This window comes from Bactrocera dorsalis, chromosome 5 (genome assembly GCF_023373825.1).
Source record: "Bactrocera dorsalis isolate Fly_Bdor chromosome 5, ASM2337382v1, whole genome shotgun sequence".
In the NCBI taxonomy this organism is placed as follows: domain Eukaryota; kingdom Metazoa; phylum Arthropoda; class Insecta; order Diptera; family Tephritidae; genus Bactrocera; species Bactrocera dorsalis.
In genome coordinates this window covers 57,991,561-58,011,754 of record NC_064307.1, presented here as the reverse complement: position 1 = coordinate 58,011,754, position 20,194 = coordinate 57,991,561, and the positions used below count along the sequence as shown (strand labels likewise).

Here is a 20,194-nt window from a genome sequence, read left to right as displayed (position 1 = left end):
GTAAATAAAATTAAATTAAAAAAATAAAAAATAGAATTTTTTCATCGCATGTCTATTTGAGTTCTTTCCTGTGTACAACTTAAGAAACAATTAATATAACGGAATAGAACTTATGACTTTAGAGTATACCATCCTATGGGCAAAAACTCTCTTAATCGAACCAAGACAGTTCAAGATGCGGAACTCAGAGCCTTTAGTTGACTTTTCACCGAATATTGATCATTGTCTCAGATATATAATTGAAATTCAGAGAGAATCCCTTCCTGGTAGTAGTATATCTTTATATCAAAAATAAATTAAATCGGGTCAATACTTCCCTGAGACCCAATATGTATACCTAATATAACGATTTTTGAACTTCCGGATAACTTTATATCGAAGATATCGGCCAATATGTGAGTTATCTTAATAAAATTGGGAAAGCGTGTTTTCGTCATAACGGTGTATATTTGTGCCTAAAATGGATAAAACCGGTTGAGAAGTCGCCATAGCCCTACTAACTAACAAGCCTTATGTACCTGTAAGTATCACCCCGCTTTAGTCCGTGCAAGTTGCAAGAGTATGAAATGTTTGGTTATACCCGAACTTAGCTCTTCCTTATTCGTTTTATTTTTGCTTTTCTTCTCAATCAAACAAAACACAATTTGCATCTTTCTTAAACACTCTTCTTTAGGCTACTTTTACTCCGCTTACAATGTATGGTAAGTGATGTGTAAAATCGTAGCTGTTGTTTTTGGTGTAGTTGAATGACACTTGAAAAATAAGCCGTTTTGCTACATAAGTGCACTAACATGATAAAAACTATGTATTTTCAATATACATTAGTGTATTACTTATAGTTTTATAAGAGTTGGACATATTCACTGTTCTTGCTGACGTCATAACTGTACTTCTTTACCTATTTTTCTCCGAATTTCGCTAGAGAATTTCAAGAGTTGTTTAGAAATCCACCTAGAAGTCATTAAGTGCTGTTAAACCACAGTAGTTGAAAGTTTTCAGTGAAATCTTCAAGTGCCCTCTTGTTAACTACCAGACTTTCATTTACGTCACTAGGCCTATTTCAATGTAGTGCCCCACACGCTTTCTAAAGCTCTGTCAAATCATTTTTTATTCTATTTCCTTATTAATCCAGATCTGCACAAATCTTGAAAGGTAAAAAAAGAAGACGGTCTTAATTTTAAATAATAATAGGCTTAATATTGATTCGGTAAAGTGGCTAGGAGCTCACAAGCTTTAGAACCGGCTTGGTCAAATACTTATTTAATTCATCCTCATTTTATAAAGCAAACTTAGCAAACGTATTAGATGATATTACATAAAGTTTGCATAGTTTATAACATATCCCTCTGGAGGTAACTCTATACATAACCTCAAAGATTATACCAAATTAAGATTAGAACTAGTTTTGACAATCTTATTTAAATTAAAATTACATTTTAATAGGGTACTATTTTCGACAGGCAATCTTAAAATCTCATCAGAAATGCTGTTAAAAAACAGAATTACCATTTTTTTACTTTATCACTTTTTCGAGCAATATTATGAAGGTAGCATCCTTCGCCTCTCCTCTCATTGCTATTAAGCTAGATCTACAATATACAAGTGTAATTAGTTTTATAATTAGTAATCTAATCATTGGAAATTACATAAAATTAAATTGATTAAGCTGCTTTCCGTGAACGCATAAAAAATTGTATTGTAATAAATATTTATTTGCTGATTATGAAGGCTGAGTACAAAACAAACAATTAACTAGTTATTGTTTTAAAATTGTACTTATAAAATGCTGATTTGTTATTGAAGTGAAGAAAAACGAGTACCAGTTTTATATTTTATTTAAATATGATGTGAATCAGGTTGTTCGATTAATCTGCTTTAAAAGAGACTAAGCTTTTGTAGATGCTTAAAATCGGAGGAAAGTTTACAGTATCCTTAAATTTTCTTTCTTTCATTTAGACTCTTTCTCCTCAATTGTCCACCTTCGGAGACCCAGGCGACATAGCCGAAGCCGTTCCAACAATTTAGTGATAGCTTCAAACCGTTTTGAGCGCATGAGGGTATTATGAAATATTATAAGAGTTTATTAGGTACCAAAACGGTCTGGTATTCTAAGCTGTCCAAGTGAGATCCTTGTTAGCCCTTAACCTAACATAACCTATAGACTTAATTTTGTCCAGTCTGTTGGGATGACAGTTACTGTTATGGGTCCAACATCAGCGTTTCCGAGAAATGACAAACTTCTAAAAAACCGAGGGCTAGCTCACGAATTTATAGACGGACAGACTCAGCTCATCACGCCGATCATTTATCTATATATTTAATCGGATCACCGACGTTTCCTTTTGAATGTTACAAACTTCATGGCAAACTTAATATACTCTTTTCAGGGTATACAGTTAATCAACTTAGTTAGTTCTCTAACCTCATGCTAATAAAATCATAGCTTACCCCAACATTACGTATGCAGCTGAAAGTAAGATTTGCGTGAATCTTAATTTATGAGAGGTCGATACGATTAGAATTTACGACAAATTCAAAGTAAAGCCTGCTTTAAATTTTTTTTTAATTTTTGGTACCTTCTATTAATTTAAATATTGTCATAAAAATCAACAATGACTCAACCTACGCTGAATTTTTCGAACTATAAGCAGTTATAATTGAACTTGAAGCACCCCTCATATGTATGTATGTACTTATGTATAAATACGTGAAATATGCAGTTTACAATGATTTATTAAATTTACTGCAAATACTCACCAGCCATTCACTGAATGAACGCATGTCTGTTGTAAATTTACGATAACTATGTACTATACTACCGACATATCTGATCGTCGGTTGCATGTCTCCGTTACACAATCGCTGTGGGTTCGAAACACAATAGATTAAGAAACTATATCATTTCTTATTAGTTTCATGCGAAAGTAAGACTGAAAGTATGTATATTAACTTGAAAAATATCAATAAAGATTCTTAGTAAAATCGGACGTGAGGTAAGGTAAAAGGCTACAGCGCTCTTTATTTGCTGCTGAACTTCGGCCTAAAATTTAAGAATTACAATATAATTACTACAAAATTCCAGCATGTAAGTAAACAGTTGAGTGTTGCACGTTTAGCGGTTTAATTCTAGCTTATTGAACTTGACCAATTTTTTGCAAGCCGGTAGTCAATGCAAACAACGGCGAATGAGTGACTGACAACTCGTGCGACTGTAAGTGCTTGTGTTGCATTACAGACAACAACACAAATGCAAGTCATCGGGATTTTCGGTTTTTGTAATTGAACAAGTGGCTTCAACTTACGCAGTATATGTATTTACATAAGTTATTATTGTAATGACTTGAAAAATTTTTGCCAATATAATTTTTCTCCAAATTTCATCTCACTACACATATTCAACTATAGCTAACGCATTCACCCTGTAGACTGATAGCTCATTGACCCATTTGCTCATTTACGGTAGTTAATACCGCGAAAGGCCAACTTTGTATGTCTAACTTGGAATTTAAATGCTGTTTTCTTTACACAGCTTCAAACAATGAACTATGTGTAAGTGCATATTTGTATTTGTTTTAAGTTTTCCGTTTAATTAAAAGCAAAATACAATAAAGTGTTTAATTACAAGCCTATTTTACTATGAGTATAGCCATATAAGCATGTGATTAAATTCTTTAATGTAATCCCATCTAGCGCAAAAAAAGTGTTCTCCCATTAGTTTTCTACAGGGTTACAAATAATGCATTTAAGAACAATTTGTTGTTTTTTCTAATCCCAAATTCGGTATTAAAAAAATTTAATTCCAGATACTAGTTTAAAATAAAACAATAATTAATCCCACATACTGATTAAAAATGTATAAACAAAACTATTTAATACGAAATAGCGAATTGAGAAAACAAAATTGAACGAAGCATATAAATAAACATTTAAAGAAAGGATCACTAACATTTTTTCAAATTTGCATACTTCGTTCAAATCAAAAAATAATATTTCCTATTTCAATTCCAAACATCTTTGATTAAAAATAAAAATCAAATTTTTAGTTTCATTTAAAATTTTTATAATTTTCAATTTTATTTAAAATTTAATTTTTAGTCTCACCATGCCAACCAATTATTGATTTTAAAATCTCGCAACCCTGCTTTAGTCTGCATATGGTATGCAAGATTTATAGCAGAACTGTTACAGCGCCACAGGCCACGTAGCGAAAAGAAGAAACGACTGGCGCGCGGTTGTTAACTCGGCTATAATCGCGTAAGCGGTGTGTACGCCAATTAAGTTACAGCGCCCTGCATAGAGTCTTGTAAAGTCACGTTTTTACTTTAACTTTGAATTTCATTTGACGTACTTCTTTAAACAGCTTCACTCTATGGGCTCTTGAAAAGTTCCGCGATGAGGCCCGGATCATGCATAGAGGTGGGCAGTATCATGCGAAGACTCATTGCACGCAGGACATATGTTGGATATGTCGGAGACAAGTAGGAGCTGGACCTGCCCCAATATCCAAAGCAAAGCTGCGCAATGGTCACTCTCGTTTCTCGTGGTAACTCGAGTTCTTCGTCTGCAATAGGTGGCTATTTGATTCCAAGACCGCCATTCACTGGAAGGGAGTCGGTGAAGGTGTTGATAGCTCCACTGTGAATGGCGGTCAATACCTGCCGGAATTTGGCTTAAGCGTCTAACTATGTAGATTTTCAATGTGAGAGGCATCCTGTTGTGGTCCGGAGTGCAGTGTTCTGACAAGTCTGTAGCTTCTTCATCTGCGTTCCACTGCATCCAGGCGACCATATTGGTGCGGCGTAGTTGAGGACCGGCCGGCCGATTGCCTTGTAAGTTGCCAACAACGTTTCTTTGTCTTTTCCCCACGTGCTGCCAGTTAGCGACTTTTTTGTGGCGGCTCTGCACCTTGGCGCTAATCCCAATCGTATGGAAAGTGAAGGAGCACTATCAAATGTTAAACCTAAAGTCTTCAGGTTATTGATAGTTGAAATCTTGACGCCATCGACTGCAATATTGAACTCAAGTCTATACTCCTTCGTCCAGTTCGTGAATTTGGTCGCTGTGGATTTGGTGGGGGAGAGTGTTAGATTCCGCACAGAGATGCAGCGAAAAAGGTCGGAGAGATAGCTGTTTACCTTTGAACACATGTCATCGATTCCATTGCCCGACGTCATTTTCGTGCAATCACCAGCGTACGAGGTTATGGAAAATCCCGCTGGTGGCTATGGGAGTTTCGAGATGTAGGAGTTAAACAGTTGCGGAGAGAGGACACCACTCTGCGGAACTCCCGTTTAATTCTCCTCAGTTCAGGTTCCTTGAAACAGTACGGATGATTGACGACCGCTCAAGTAGTTCATGGTCCACCTCTTCAGTCCTGGAAGGAGCGTAGTTTGTTCGATGACTTGAAGTAGCGTGTCAAAAGCTTTTAACAAATCCAACGCTACGAAGATCGTTCTCTCACAAGGTGGTTTCTGGTTGAGGCCACGAACTATCTTAACGCTTATCAACGTGTTGATGCTGTGGTGGTACTGCGTGCCGATGAGAACGTAACCGTCAATGGCTACCATTATCGCTCTATGATAAGCGATTATTTGATGCCTGAAATTGAAGCAGTGATCTCGGTGATATTTGGTTTCAACAAGACGATACTACTTCCCACACGTCGCATAAATCAATGAATTTATTGAGAGAACACTTCGGTGAGAAGATAATTCCATGTTTTGGGCCGGTCGATTGGCCACCAATATCATCTGATATCACACTGTTAGAGTTTTTCCTGTGGGGATATGTAAAGCCTAAAGTGTAAAGTTTATTTGGACAACCCCGCTTCGTTTCAAGCCTTGGAGCAAAACGGTGTATTTCGAAATCGAAACGCTTGAACAAGTCATCAAAAATTGAACTCAACGGATGGATCATCTGACGTTGCCGCGGTCAACATTCGAAAGTGAAAATTTTCAAAAAATAAATGCCAAATAATGTCTTTTCGAATGATAATAGGCATTCCCCATTAAGTTTGAAGTTTCTGTGTTTTTGTTAAAAAAGTAGGAAACTACGAAAAGGGTCATCCGTTATATTTAATGCTGTTAACCTAAGTTTTCAATTGCACTTTTAGTTCGATACACATGCTCCAACTCCTTTAACCCGTCTAAAAAATAAATTTTCAGGAGGTCTGCGAAGTAGGTTTTCGAGCAGTACTTCTCCCTTGGGCTCAAATTTCTGCCTGGCAGTTGTTTACATATATCCTAACTCAATAAATTTAGTCGGGACGACGGCGGTCATGTTGGAGGAACACTTTTTTCTTCACCAAATGAGGCCTTTCCCTGCAATTCAACGTCAAATCGGCTCAATAATTTGAAACAGTTGCTCTTTGAAAATTTTGCCCTTCTCCATCGGATATTTATGACAACATGTAAATATCAGAAAAGTGGACGCTTCCTGACCGATGGAATCCTGAGTGAAGTTCACTACTTCAATGGACTCTAATGGTACCTCGTTTTGTCGACAGTAACTAGACGATGAATGACTAGCTTTTTCCGCATATTAATAAAAACAACTTTCATATCATTAATTTAATGAATAGACTTGTCACATCTGCGTCTATTTATATTATTATTAACTTAATTGCAAATAATACAGTTCATTGTTTTACCTCACAAGTATCACGTGTACAAATATTTTACATAAATAATTACCCTACAATTTGCTGACGCATTTTTATAAAAAGTAATCTAATTACATTCTAATTATATTATCACAGGGTTTAATTACATGACTAACTATAAACTGCATATAAATATTTATAATTAGAGAATACCGCTAATGGGGGACGAGGGTTGCCGTTCAAAGTCAAACTAGAAAATCTTTAGCGCTATTGATACGTGTCACAAGGTAAGGCCGCGCCTCTGTGGGACAACGGAATGTCTTCAGTAAGGTAGGTTGATCCATAATACTTTTATTGTCTTCGTCTTCAAGCATATTATTCCAGAGATAATTGGCGCCTGAGAGATAGGTAATTAAGTAAGGAAAATTTTTTTATATTAAAACACTTAAAAAATATATGTTTATAAAATATTTGAGATTTTTTAAACATATTTTTTTTTGTGAAAACAAAATATAATCAAAAACCTACTAATCGCATGTCCACGCTGACTCAAGTGGAAACAGTCCTCAGACAGAAATTTGAATTTCATTGCGTCATCGTTACTGGGAAAGAAATCTTCGAACAGTGTAAATGGCTGCAGATTAATTGTGAATGTCTTTAAAAAAAATATATTTTATTACATTTTCAAAAACTTGCTTGGAGTAATCTAAATAAAATTGAATTCATTACGCACCTCTGTATTAAACTCGTCTCTATTCACAATCTCTTTGTCCTTCGCAACCCAATCTTTCATCAGTTTTATCATTCTTACCAATTGCGGTTTGGGCTTACCCACTAAACAAGGGCACTCGAAAGACAAGGTCGTATGACAAACTGGCGTTTTCGTACTCAAAGGCACTAGGAAATCCAATTTTGGCGATGGCACTACATTTATCATTAGACGTGGCACATTATCACGTAAATAACGAAAAGTCTTCACCATATTTTCTTCATGCTGCTTGATCGCATCCTCTGGGCGTGGCAGAAAACATACGTCTGAACAAAAGTCGTTATTACCAATGAGTAAGGTGATAAGCTTCCAATCTGTGGTCATATTCACTTTCGGATCACGTGACAAGCGTTTGACTAGCACTTGCGCTTCGTAAGGTATGTCACGTGACATGGCGCCCAACTCAGCGACGTTGAATCTGTGTTCAGAAGTTGGGAGAAGCAATTAATAAACAACAAAAATGTTACTAAACAAAAACATTTCAAATATAAGTTTATCCAAAAAAACTTCACTCACTTCGAACTGCGATCGGTGGAGAGCCCATCTTTCAGCGAGTAGCCATACAAGTTTGGATTGAATTCCTTCAAAATATTTGGCATCGTTAAATACTGTCGCCAAGTGCCTTGCCCACCAATACTCCAGACCATACCGCGATTCTCTACCGAAATGTGTAATAGATTCGTCGCGAAAATACCGTTACCAGCTGTCAGTGAATCACCCATAGCACCAACGATATCTATATCACCGGGTCGTAAACGATGCACCGATGTCGGGCGTGTTTCACTGCGTTTTCCAGGTCCATTCAGCGCATCGCAGAAATTCACCAACGAACGCGCGCGTGTATTGAGGTTTTGCGTTTTCTAAAAAAAGAGGACATTTGAACTTGTCGAAGTGACACAATTTTTGTAACTACTATTCACTTACGCCCATATCGCGCACAAGTTGTCGATTATCCGGATTGTCACCTGAACGCCCGGCAATATTTAAGCCAATCAAACGTAATGGTCGATACAAGTTTCGGAATGTGACATCCAAGGAAGTGCGTTGTGTTAGCACAGGGAGACAGTTGTGACACAGCAGTGCAAAGAGCAATAGATAGTATTTAATTGGTGTGCCGTGCATTTTGTATGTTGTTGTAATTGAGCTGGAATGCAAATATATATTGGAATTATAATCTTGTAATAAAATAATGTGATTTAGACATATACATAAATATATGTATTTATATCTTATTTTGAAAGTACAATGTCTTGAGAATATACTACTAAATTTCGGATAGAAATTCGAAATATTTCGGGAGTTATGACGAGTTTCCTAGAGCGCCTCAGAGTCCTCTCTCTAGGAGTTGTTGAACTTTAAACGCGTTTTTCTCAAAACTATGTGTTTCTGGTCAGCCCGAGTCCTAACTTTTTTCTATATAATAACGTTAAATATTGAAAATACTAGAATAAAATTTGTTCAAGCTCTAAACTATCGATTTAAAAATGATACAAAAAACGTTGTGACAGGTTCAATTTAATCTCAACTCGGAAATACCTTAAAATAAGCGCTAAACATTTTCAACCGCATTTACTGATTTACAATTAAATCCGTAAAATGTTAGAATATCCCAACAATTAAAGCATCTGCATCATAGTAAGAAAAGGCGTTAACAAATTGCCTATGTTTGGATACTTGATATTTCCATACTCTTCCGTATTGTTATGAAGAGCACATGAAGTTACAGTCAAAGTGGGGTGGATACCAAACTTTAAAATTTCTTCTTTGGTTTAATTGTCTGTGTAATTTATACCAAGATGGGACTGTAATTAATCAAGTTAATAGCAGAAAGTATTCTTCCATAATAATTTACAAGTAAAGAGCCTTAAAATCAACTTTGTTCTATGGAAAGATCACTTAGTCAACAACAATACATTTAGTCTCGAGGGAATATATGTATGTATGTCTAACAATCTTACAAAAAGATGCTGAAAATACCGTTTTAAATGCAATTGGTGAAATGAAGTAGCAAAGTTGTACCCACAGATAACAAACAAATAAAGTAATCAAAATTTTACTATATAGCAAACATAACCTAACCTTTTTTTATTCGAGTTAATGAACTTATAATTTATGCAATAAAAAATTAAGCAAATCTTACTACTTTTATGACTCCGCTTTAGTATTCAGTAGCTGTCAACCTTGACCTACATATGCTTAATTAAAGTGAAAAGCTTTGTCCACAAACAGAAAACGGGAGCAAAAGAAAGCAAAAGTAGGCACGCGTTCCGGTATTTACTGAGTTTTTTATTGAAACAGACAGAGCAATGGCATAATATAAAAGTGGTAGTCATAAAACAAAATAGTTAAAAAAATCATTTCCGATACGGCGAGTAACACATGGCGCGCGCGGCAAATAGTAAACACAGTAGTGAAACAAAACGTGAAAATAAAAACAAAACAAATGAAAAATTTAAGCCAAAAAACAGGAAAATAACTGCTTTAAAGCCAAAAACGAGAACGAAAACAAAAACAAAACAAGCATACATATGAACTAGGGTATAAATATGTATATTTTTATTGGCAGCCGCTGTTTGGTTTATTGACCTCACCAAGTTAATAACAGTAGATGCAGATTAGCTACGTTTTTCTTAATTAACTGAACTGAAGTGAGATATTAAAGGTGTAATTAAGTATTTAAAACTTTGGCGCTTATACATAACATATGTATGTATGCGTATTTGTTCATATATTTTTCGTCTTTGATTGCCAAAATTGAAGATTCAGTGAAAGGAAAAGTGATTTATAAGCAAAAGATTTAAGATGTACTTATGTATATAGAATAACAGTTGTTATTAATAACTAATAATATAAATAAAAAAATGTAAAATAAAACAAAATTCTTAAAAATATTTAAAAGGGGAGTGAAAAATAAAAAAAATGAAAATATTATAAATAGAAAAATAATTATAAATAAAATGATAATAAAAATTTTTAAATATTGAAAAAAAAATTTAAACGGGTTACTAAAAATGTGAAATAATAATAATAAAACAAATATTTTGAATATATTGACTTATCTTTAATATTAAAAAAATAATAATAAAAAAATTATAAAAATGTAATAAAGCAAGTATTATACTAACGAATGAATCTATGATACTTGATTTTTTGCACAAAAAAAGATTTGTTTATCAAAGCTATTTACACATATTCATAAAAACTGTTAATTTTAATAATAAAAGAAAAACAGGAATATTTAAAAATCAGTATTTTTACAACGACAGCACATTCTACTATTAATAATTTCTAAAAATAAATCGCATTTTTGTTATTATAATTAGCAGCTATTTACTATGTATTTTTTGTCTATTATGCAAAATCCTTCGTACCATGATATTTTTACATTTATAATTATTTCTTTGTTATTGCTGAGCTGCTGTTCTTTTTTTACGTCTTTTCGCATAAGCTATGCCACTGACTCCGAAAAGCGAGTGACCACTATTACTGACCCAACATATTAGCTGGCTATATTTCAATATCTCGTTCATATTTCACCTATGTTGTTTGCCGATTCGTTGTAGCTAATCTTGTTAATTTTGTTTATTTGTGGATGCTTTGAATCTTCATCGATTTGTTAAGTTAATTCGCAAACGAATGCGAAAGCAATGACGTAAGTCTTTTTACATTTTTGCGATTAGAATAATACGGAAGAAGATGGAAAAAAAGTGTTCAAATATATGGCTGTTATAATTGTATAATTTGGCGTCGTATTATTGTTAAATAAAGCGCATAACAATTTCATATTTGTTACATAATTATTTAAAAAAAAAAGTTTCAATTATCTCTCTACCGGTCTCTTTGTTATATTTTAGACCTAACTGCTCTTATTTTTTGATGCACATCTAAATTTTATACAAAAATGAAAGATTCATCAAATTGTGGAGTTCCTCGGGATGTCTGTTGGATTGCAATGAAATTATATTTATGTACAAATTTATTAGCAAGTTTTAACGTGAACAATTTTTCTAACTCAAAGGTCCAAGAAGGTTTTACATTACCTTCTAATTGAAAACATAAGATTCTGTGTACAATTTTGATTAACTCTAGTCAATATATCAACCTACGAGGAATGATACACGACTTGACTACGCCGCTCAACAAGGCTAGTATATAACTACAGAGAAATAAACATACATTTATTATAAGGGCTTACATGTATTGCCGTCCGTGCGATAAGCGCGATCACTTCATCAATTTAATAACCATTGGTATACTCTGAACTTATGAACGTTCAATTGGTACAGGAAACAGCTAAGGCACTTAAAAGGACTAGAAAATTATTGTCCAATCTCTCTTGCATCACAGTTGCAAAAATTATTTTGAATAAATATAGACTTAAGCTTATCTAGAGCCAGTAGCTGAAGTTACTGACGATCAAGTGATAGGTGACTCAGCTATGACGTTCCAAAAGTTCAATAGCCAATGACAGTAGAAAGATTTTAAGCTCACTATTTTAGATTTATTAAACTAAAATTAATTCAACTGCTTTATATATCAATAAGAAAATTAATTAATCTATAACGATTTTCGCTTCTCTTCTTTCACCCCTCAAAAAAGCAAAAACCAAATTCTCATTCAACTTTTACTCAAATTATGACGCACATCAAAATTTTGCCTTCTCTCGCCAATTTTTCAATTAAACAACATTTTATCAGCAATACGGTTTGGCACCCTGACACGAAGACCTGCTTATTTTCATTGCCAATGCCTTTCAAACAATAAAAAAGTGCCATGCGACTATTATTTGTATTGCATTTGAATAATTATCATTTCATTGATTTGTTAAAGCATTGTTGGGAATAAAAAAAATATTTTCAATGCATAAAACGTGAGCAAACATAATACAGATGTTATGTTAGACTACAAAAAGCGGTATAAATTTGCATATTCAAACTAGTCTAACGAATGCAAGTTGAGCAAAATCTATGTGCGTTATCTATTTAGATATTTAAAAAAATTTTTTGAATACTTTTAGCGAATTCCGCCGGCAGCAGTGTTCAAATTTTCTCACACGTTAATAAAAATCAACAATGGAAACAAGTTTTTTTATAACTTCAAATATATCAAAGTTACAATTTTACGAAAACACAGTTCATTTTTCAAAACAACTATCAAAAACTATTTGAAGCAGCAAAAAATAGAAATGATTGATTTGCTAAAAATAGTTAGTAAGTAGTAGTATTGTTCAAACTAACTAATATACCATATACCAATAAACCAAAAATATTGAAAACTGTATTACATAAAAAATAGCGTCTAAAATTCACTAGACTTCCTCAATTTATTGTTGAAACCAGTTAGTTAAAGGAAAAAAAAAATACAGTAACCTTTTTCTTCTGGATTTCAATTGTATGGCATCTGTGCGCGCGCCAATTTAGAAATTCTCCATTAATTATGGATTTCTTTTAATATTACTTCCACATTACTCAGGCACATACGCGCACGTCGTCATTAAATATAGTTAATTTCTTTATAAATATATTCTTGTATACAAAATTATCGGTTAAATGCTATTTAATGTGATAATTAAGCATTTAGCGTACACTAAATGGTTGGACTAATAGAATGAGCTTTAATTGGTTATGAGATATAACAAAAAATAACAAATAGTTTATGTACATTTTTTCATTAATTTTGTTGAAAAATATTAACTTAATATTTTTTTAAATAGTTTCTACTGCAAAGCTTTTAAACATTTATATATACATATGTATCGATGTTACGAAGCTTCTTGTCATTCCAAAAGTGGCTTCCGCCATACATATTTTGTTTGTTTTGATATCAATTTGTGAGTAGATAGCTTATCAGAAATTTTTTATATTAGGATATGCCTCAGGTGAGCAAAAATTATTATCTAAAAAGAAATTCTTTACAGTTTGGAATTATATTTTTATAATAACAACGAAAAAATTTATTTATCAGATATTTTTTTTATATTAAGAGGTGTCACAGTTGTTCAAAAAAAATTTATTTATTAGAAATTTTTTAAATAAAGAGATGCCACAGTTGTTCTAAAAATAGTTTCTCAATATAAAATGATTGTATTTCTACCGATTTTTTTTTCAACATAATGTGCTTATGAATTATTCATAAAAGACATCTATGCTGAAAATCATTTTCTGCACAGAAAGTATGTTTTTCAGAAACATTTGCGTTAAAAAATCACATTAGAAACTTGCCGAGACAAAATTTGCCAAGAGCAAGAAAAAAACATAAATGCCAATATTTTACACTATATAAAAAGTAGCAGAAGTTTTACCACAGTGCCACCTATTGAAAGTTTTAGGAGGTATTTAAAAAAGCAATAAACCACTTCCGAAACCTATTCCATTATGTCAATGGTTTTTACTTAATTCTTTCAATATACAAGGTAACTAACTTGAAAAACTGCTAAAAACTCAAATTTCAATTAAATTTTTTCGTGAAAGGACTAAATTTTAATTGACGTTCGGAAAATAAAAATCTACTTTAAAAACTCTGTTAAATGAAAAGTGTTGTTTATATACCTAAGTCAAGAATTAGGGATCGAAAGTTATTACTTGACATTTTTTTTCAAACTCATTTTGCACTATTTAATCAATTGTTCAATTCACAACCTGTCGTAAAGCATCATAAATCGTAAAATTATAAAAAAAAAACAAGTGTAAAAATTTATAATTTTACGATTTTACGATTCTTTACGACAGGTTGTGAATTGAGCAAATATATGTATTAGTTATTTGGCTCTCATATATAAATATGCTTTGACAATGGTGCTTACTTTTCTAATTTTCACTAAATATTTTAAAACTTTTTATTATTTATATAAAGGAAATTATGTTATTTTATATAAATAAATTTATAAATACTTTACTCAATTCATTATTTTCGAACAAATTCATTTGATTTAATATTATTTTTAATTTAGTATAGGTGAGTTGGTTCATACTAAAATAAAAATAATACCACCTTTGAAATATTGAGCAAAAATTTTAATTTACTTTCCAAAAATTAATTAATTTTGAAATTTCAACTTTTTCAAATTTAAATAATCAAGTCAAACGAACATTATTTTCAGTTCAGTTCTGTTCAGTTCAGAGATATTTTATAAGCATTTAATTAAGGAAGCAAAAGCTTGAAAAGGCCTCAAATTGCAACTATATTTCAAAAGACTTAAGACACGAACTCACCTTATGATAATATATTTTATTTTTATTACAGAATTTCACTTTCTGTTTAATAAACACAGTGGGATCGCTATTAAATTTCCAAAGTCCTATTTCATTTACTATTTTTTAATGAATTTAAACAACGATATTTGCTATCAATAAAATATAAAATTATATACACAGTCTGTATTGTCGTCGTCACACAAATCCACAAATATTTAAATTAACTTTTCTCTACTTTTATTGCAATTATTTGTTTAGTTTTTATATTAATACTAACTTGTTTGTAGAATTTTTATAACTTTTTAACGTCAGAACATAAATAATAACAAACCACTTAAAAATTTTATATTATTGCTTTTAATTTTCTTTACACTCTTATTTATTATTAACAACGTTAATTCAGCGCTAATTGTTTCTATCTATTTCCATGCAAGTATTTGATAATCATAAATATTATGGAAAATTCTCACTTCTCTTATACAAATGTCACAAACTCGTGTTAATTTGAAATATAAGCAAACAAACCGACACTTGGTTTAAAAGAAACGAGTAACTGAATTCATTAAATTCTTTTTCGCAATTCCGCCTAAGTATTTGTGCGCCACCCGCCGCGCTCAGAATCAGAATCTGACTGTGCACTGCAAATTCTTATTAAGATTATTTTATATCAAATCCGCGACAGCGACAACTAAGCAAGCGCACTCACTGAGGCGACTGTGTTCTCGTAGTGCCGGCGCAAGCAGCGGCAGCGACAGCAACGGCATAAGCGAACTCCACTGTAACGGGCGCAAGCGAAATGGAATAAGAAAGAGGATTTGCAATGCGCGACAGCGGCAATTGGCGCATGTAAAAGTTTGTATAAAATGCTGGCAGAACGCTTGTTCTGCTGAAACCCAACTGACTTTGATTAAAGTTGAGATAGAATCGGATTGGAGGCGACAGAAACTGAAACGACAAGCGCAAGCAAACACTATAATAAAAAATAAATTAAACAAGTAGGGAAGGGCTAAGTTCGGGCATAACCAAAGATTTCATATTCGTGCAACTTGCAAGAATTAAAACCGGGGGTAATACTTTCGTGTACATAAGGCTTGTTAGTTTTATGGGGTCTAGGGCGAGTTTTCTTCCGATTTTATTCATTCTAAGCACAAAAATGCACCGTTATGGAAGAAACACGCTATCTCAGTTTTATTAAGATAAATAACATAATGGAAAATTTTTATGTTGTTATAGGTATATGGGTGCAAATAAAATAGGAAATACTGATCCCATTCAACCCATTTTTGACACACAGTCTTACTATTATCAGAAATTAATTCTTTCAATTATATGTATATCTCATAGACTGACCGATATTCACGGGTAAAAGTCAACTATAGATACTGGGGTGTACATATTCGGTACTTAGGGGCTTGAACAGTTTTGATTCGATTTGGAAAATTTTTGGTCATAAGATGACATACAACTCAATCAACTATACGTGCAAAACTTTATCTCGTTATATTAATTGCTTCTTGATTTGTTTACTGGTAAGAATCAAAAGAAATTTAAAAATGTGTTATATGGGAAGTAGGCATATTACACGTTGACATAGACATAGAAATATTAAAATAATGTCATGAATCGACTTTGGTTGAAATCGTTCGAGCAGATCCCAAGTATGTATTTTACCTAAAAGAGGGCGGTGCCACGCCCAATAACCACTTTTAAAGCTATCTAGTGTCGTACCGAGGGTAAAGTCGAATGATTCAGGAGCATTTAATTATTTATTTATCGCGCTTTTAGTAGTATTTAAAAGTATATTAAATTTATTTGGGTGCGAGGCCAGATTATAGTTATGTTTTTGTCAAATAAAAATGTGTTTCATACAAAGACCTGTATTTATCGATCGTAGTGGCTGTTCCAATAAGCAACTTCTTGATGAGAGAAAAACGTCAGTAAACTTTCAGATCGATATCTCAAAAACTGTTCGCATGTATAGAGACAGACATAAATATATATGTATGTTTTACCATAAAGGGACTCCGACGATTACCTCTGGATGTTATAAAGTTCGTGATAAAGTTAATGTACCTTATTCTGGGTATATAAAAGATAAAAAATAATTATAAATAAAATGACCAAAGTAAAGAAAACAAAACTCACCTGCTCGCATAAAAATTCAGCGACTGCGCCGTGAGCACTCTTCTATTTATAAGATTTTCTCTAGGATTGTTGTGACTACGCACTAACCGGCAATTTAGAATGCAGCCATTACCGCCACTACAGAGGGGTGTAACTGAAAGCGAAGTGACATGCGCGCAACAGGAGCAACTGCGCTGCGCCCGCCACTTTGTTAAACGCGCTCCACTCTACATTATAAATGGAAGAATTTCTTGCTAGCGGCAGCGCTTATCTTCGCGCTGATATCGAAATCAGTTAATTATGCGGCGGTTCTACGCGCTCAGCGATCAGCCAAACAGAAAATCATGGTGATCCCTCACAAACCTACTGCTGAGAGACGCGTGTTTGTTGTTGTTGTATTGTTGGCGACGTACGCACGCGTTGTGAGTTGTTAATTTAATTTGTGAGTAAGAAGTAGTGCTTCTGGAATTTTAAACAATGCCTTCATTCTACTTGCTTTGCAGACTTTGCGCTTTTTATGTTTTATCTTTTTCGAATATACGAATATAAATACTTATTTGCTTGTATGTGCGTCGCTTGCTGCCCATTTCGGCATCACTACTGTACATAAATAGTGTGCACACGCTTTTAGCGGATTTTCTTACATTTAAACGCATTTATTTATACAATTACAGTATTGAGACGGGCGTTCATAACGTGCAGTGATTTTTTATATTATATATCTTTAGTTTAAATAGAATTTGTATTTGGTTTTTGCGGGGTGTTATGGAGTTGGCTTGCTTGTTTTCGCAAAGCGAATTTTTCTGTCAGCTGTATTCCATGTTAATGACCTGTAAATAAGCATATGAGTGTGTAAGACGAACGAGTGTGCTGTGCAATGAATGGCAGATTATTGTATTGTACTACTGACCAAATAAAGGTCTCTAAACTGGGCAGACTTTTGTGTCAAGGAAATGTACGCGAAACATAGCTTCAGATTTATTCAGCTTCAAAAAGGAGCTAACTGTCCATTTACGTATTTATAAATCCACGTGTTAGTCGCAATTCAAAAAGAACAAACAGATTTTAATTTGCTCCAGTGAGAAGACTAGAGCTAAATTAGTATGAAATACTATTTGCTACCACAGATTTTGAAACAATAATTAAAATACACATGTTCACTATTCGTCGAAATTTATAAAAGTCCCGAGAGAAGCAGTCCGACACACAACAGCTATTTATCATAATTGTAGACTTTCAAGGACGAACATTGTGAGCTCACATACGTAAAAAGTACCTTTCCATACAAGTGTAGGCGGAAATATTTATTTATGATAAAAAAGCAATGAGAGTACTGATACTGTTATATACAACAATGCAAGTCAGCTTAATACCTTTGAATCATCTTGCCAGTACCTATAGTATAGCCACTCTGTTTAATCAAATTCTTCGGTTTATCTTGAAACACGTTTTTATTTTTCAAATCTACATTTTTCAGAATGCGTGAGTGCTTCCTCGAAGACAAATGATCCAATCACTATCAAAATTTTCCTGCAGGTTCTCTATATAGTTCTCCATACAATGACCTACCTGGTAAAATCTGATCCGATCAACCATCAAATTTTGGCAGGCTATAAATTTCGAATACTTTGGGTGAATTTCAACCTTTTTTTACGCCGCCATTTTATTGTATGATAATATGTTCTATGTGGACTATTTTTTAGATATAATCTACAGTGGAAGAGCTGGAATCATTGCGACAATGGTTATTCCTCGAGTAACAAGGGATTTAAAACCCTTAGTTAGGTACAAAACTGGGTCCATTCCGATCACGTAGATCCCACTGGCATGGGAATTCATGGGTATTGTTCCCATATAATGAGGTATGTAATGTCTCAACTTTGTTTCAAAATAGAATTATATGAGAACAACGCGTGATCAGATCCGACTCTTTCTTTTTCGTAACCATGCTTAGAGGGATCGAATGATTTTATTATCAATCTATGTTTGTAACAGATTTGTTATATAAGAGAGTCACGTATTTATTGTTATGAACCAATTTGCTTCTTTTCATACCACAGCCACATATGATGGCTTACAGGAGATTAGACTTTTAAATTTTAAAGAAGATTTTTAAAGTGCCGAAGCCCAACAAGAAAAATCATTCTTCATTAAAAAAAGGAATAGGAGAGTCCGAAAATACTTATATCCTTGACGGGCTTTCAGTTTACTAATTTTACTATAAACTAATTTGATTGATACAAATATGGTTCTGAGTAAAGCAAAAATAAATTTCTGCATACAGTTTTTTATTAAAAACATTTTAAATATTGGTCCTTGACCTTTGAAACAGCGCTTAACTGACCTCCTTTTCTCCCCAAAGAAGCTGTCTTTTTCGGAACCACCGATATCGGACCGCAGTTTTGTATAGCTGTCATATAATCTGATCGACCCGAATCAAATTCTTGTATAGAATTTTTTTATTTGACTTGATGTCTTCACGAAATATCGCTAGATTCAATGCATAAGTTGTTTAGTTTGGATACCTATTGCATAGAGTTTCTATTCAAATTAACCAATCAAAATCCAGAAAAAGTTCCCTTTCATGCTATACGAAATGCACCTGTGAAGGGTATTACAGCTTCAGTGCAGCCGAAACGTTAAAGTGTTTTGTTTTAATTATTTAAATAATACACGTTGTAAAAGCCGAACTGTTACACCGTTCGCTAACTACATAAATATGTGTACCACAACGGACAAGTCTAAAATGGAATGAGCAAAAATGTTTGCGTGCACCTGTGTTTGACAGCTTCACTCGGTAGAAGTAAAAGTAGTATAAGTAAAATGACGGAAGAATGCTGAAGTCGCAAGTCACTTTGATTAAAGTTAAAATGGTTTAAATGGGCGTCAGACACAAACGATGCAAACCTCATATAACAAGTAAGGAAAGCTAAGTTCGGGCGAAACCGAACATTTCATACTCATTCAACTTGGAAAGATTAAAGCCAGGAAAGTACCTTCAGGTCTATCTGGTCATCCTGATCATTTATCAATATATAACCCTATATCTATCTCGCTTAGTTTTAGGTGATACATACAACCGTTACATGCAACAAAACTATTTTACTCTGTAACAACATGTTGCAAGAGTATAAAACTCAACTTAAGGAAGTATGATTGATTATACTTTATTTACAAGTCGAATCTTATGTCTGTGCATTAATATTAATTATGTGTAATGCAATTACCAACGTTCAATTTCAACACAAGGCAATTAAGAAGCCAACCACCACAGGGGTGTAACTGAAAGCAAATTGACAAGCGCATCGCAAACCGCACACTGCACTGCTATCGCTGCTCTACTAGATGCGCGCCCCTCATCGTTATATATGGAAGAATTTCTTACTGGCGACAGCGCTTTGCTTTATCGTCTCGCTAATATCAAATGTGATACTTAAACAATCAGTAATCCGAAGATCCGTGATCATAGCTTTGTGTTTTTTTTTTTTTTGTTGCTACTACACATGT

General features: G+C 33.4%; 1 protein-coding gene across 3 annotated transcripts; it reads right to left on the bottom strand.

Moving 5' to 3' along the window:
* Positions 1-6,554: 6,554 nt before the first annotated feature.
* Positions 6,555-15,214, bottom strand: LOC105224724 (phospholipase B1, membrane-associated). Of its 3 annotated transcripts, XM_049457963.1 has the most exons (7): positions 14,841-15,213; positions 14,582-14,712; positions 8,295-8,514; positions 7,887-8,230; positions 7,335-7,788; positions 7,130-7,256; positions 6,555-6,998 (listed from the first exon to the last, which is right to left on the bottom strand). In XM_049457963.1, exons 3-7 carry the CDS (start codon positions 8,490-8,492, stop codon positions 6,847-6,849), a joined length of 1,275 nt encoding a protein of 424 aa, XP_049313920.1. In that variant the 5' UTR covers positions 8,493-8,514; positions 14,582-14,712; positions 14,841-15,213; the 3' UTR covers positions 6,555-6,846. The 3 variants fall into 3 exon arrangements, with proteins under 3 accessions (XP_049313920.1, XP_049313921.1, XP_049313919.1); XM_049457964.1 differs by lacking the exon at positions 14,582-14,712 and having other exon boundaries at positions 14,841-15,214; XM_049457962.1 differs by having other exon boundaries at positions 14,582-15,213.
* Between the last annotated feature and the right edge of the window lie 4,980 nt (positions 15,215-20,194).

What these genes read in the sequence shown, in the direction of transcription:
- LOC105224724 (XM_049457964.1), bottom strand. Translation starts at nt 8,492, where the DNA reads ATGCACGGCACACCAATTAAATACTATCTATTGCTCTTTGCACTGCTG. An exon ending in AACTTGTGCGCGATATGGGC is followed by an intron (nt 8,231 to 8,294) that starts GTAAGTGAATAG and finishes CTCTTTTTTTAG; the next exon opens with AAAACGCAAAACCTCAATAC. An exon ending in TCAGCGTGGACATGCGATTA is followed by an intron (nt 6,999 to 7,129) that starts GTAGGTTTTTGA and finishes CCTATCTCTCAG; the next exon opens with GCGCCAATTATCTCTGGAAT.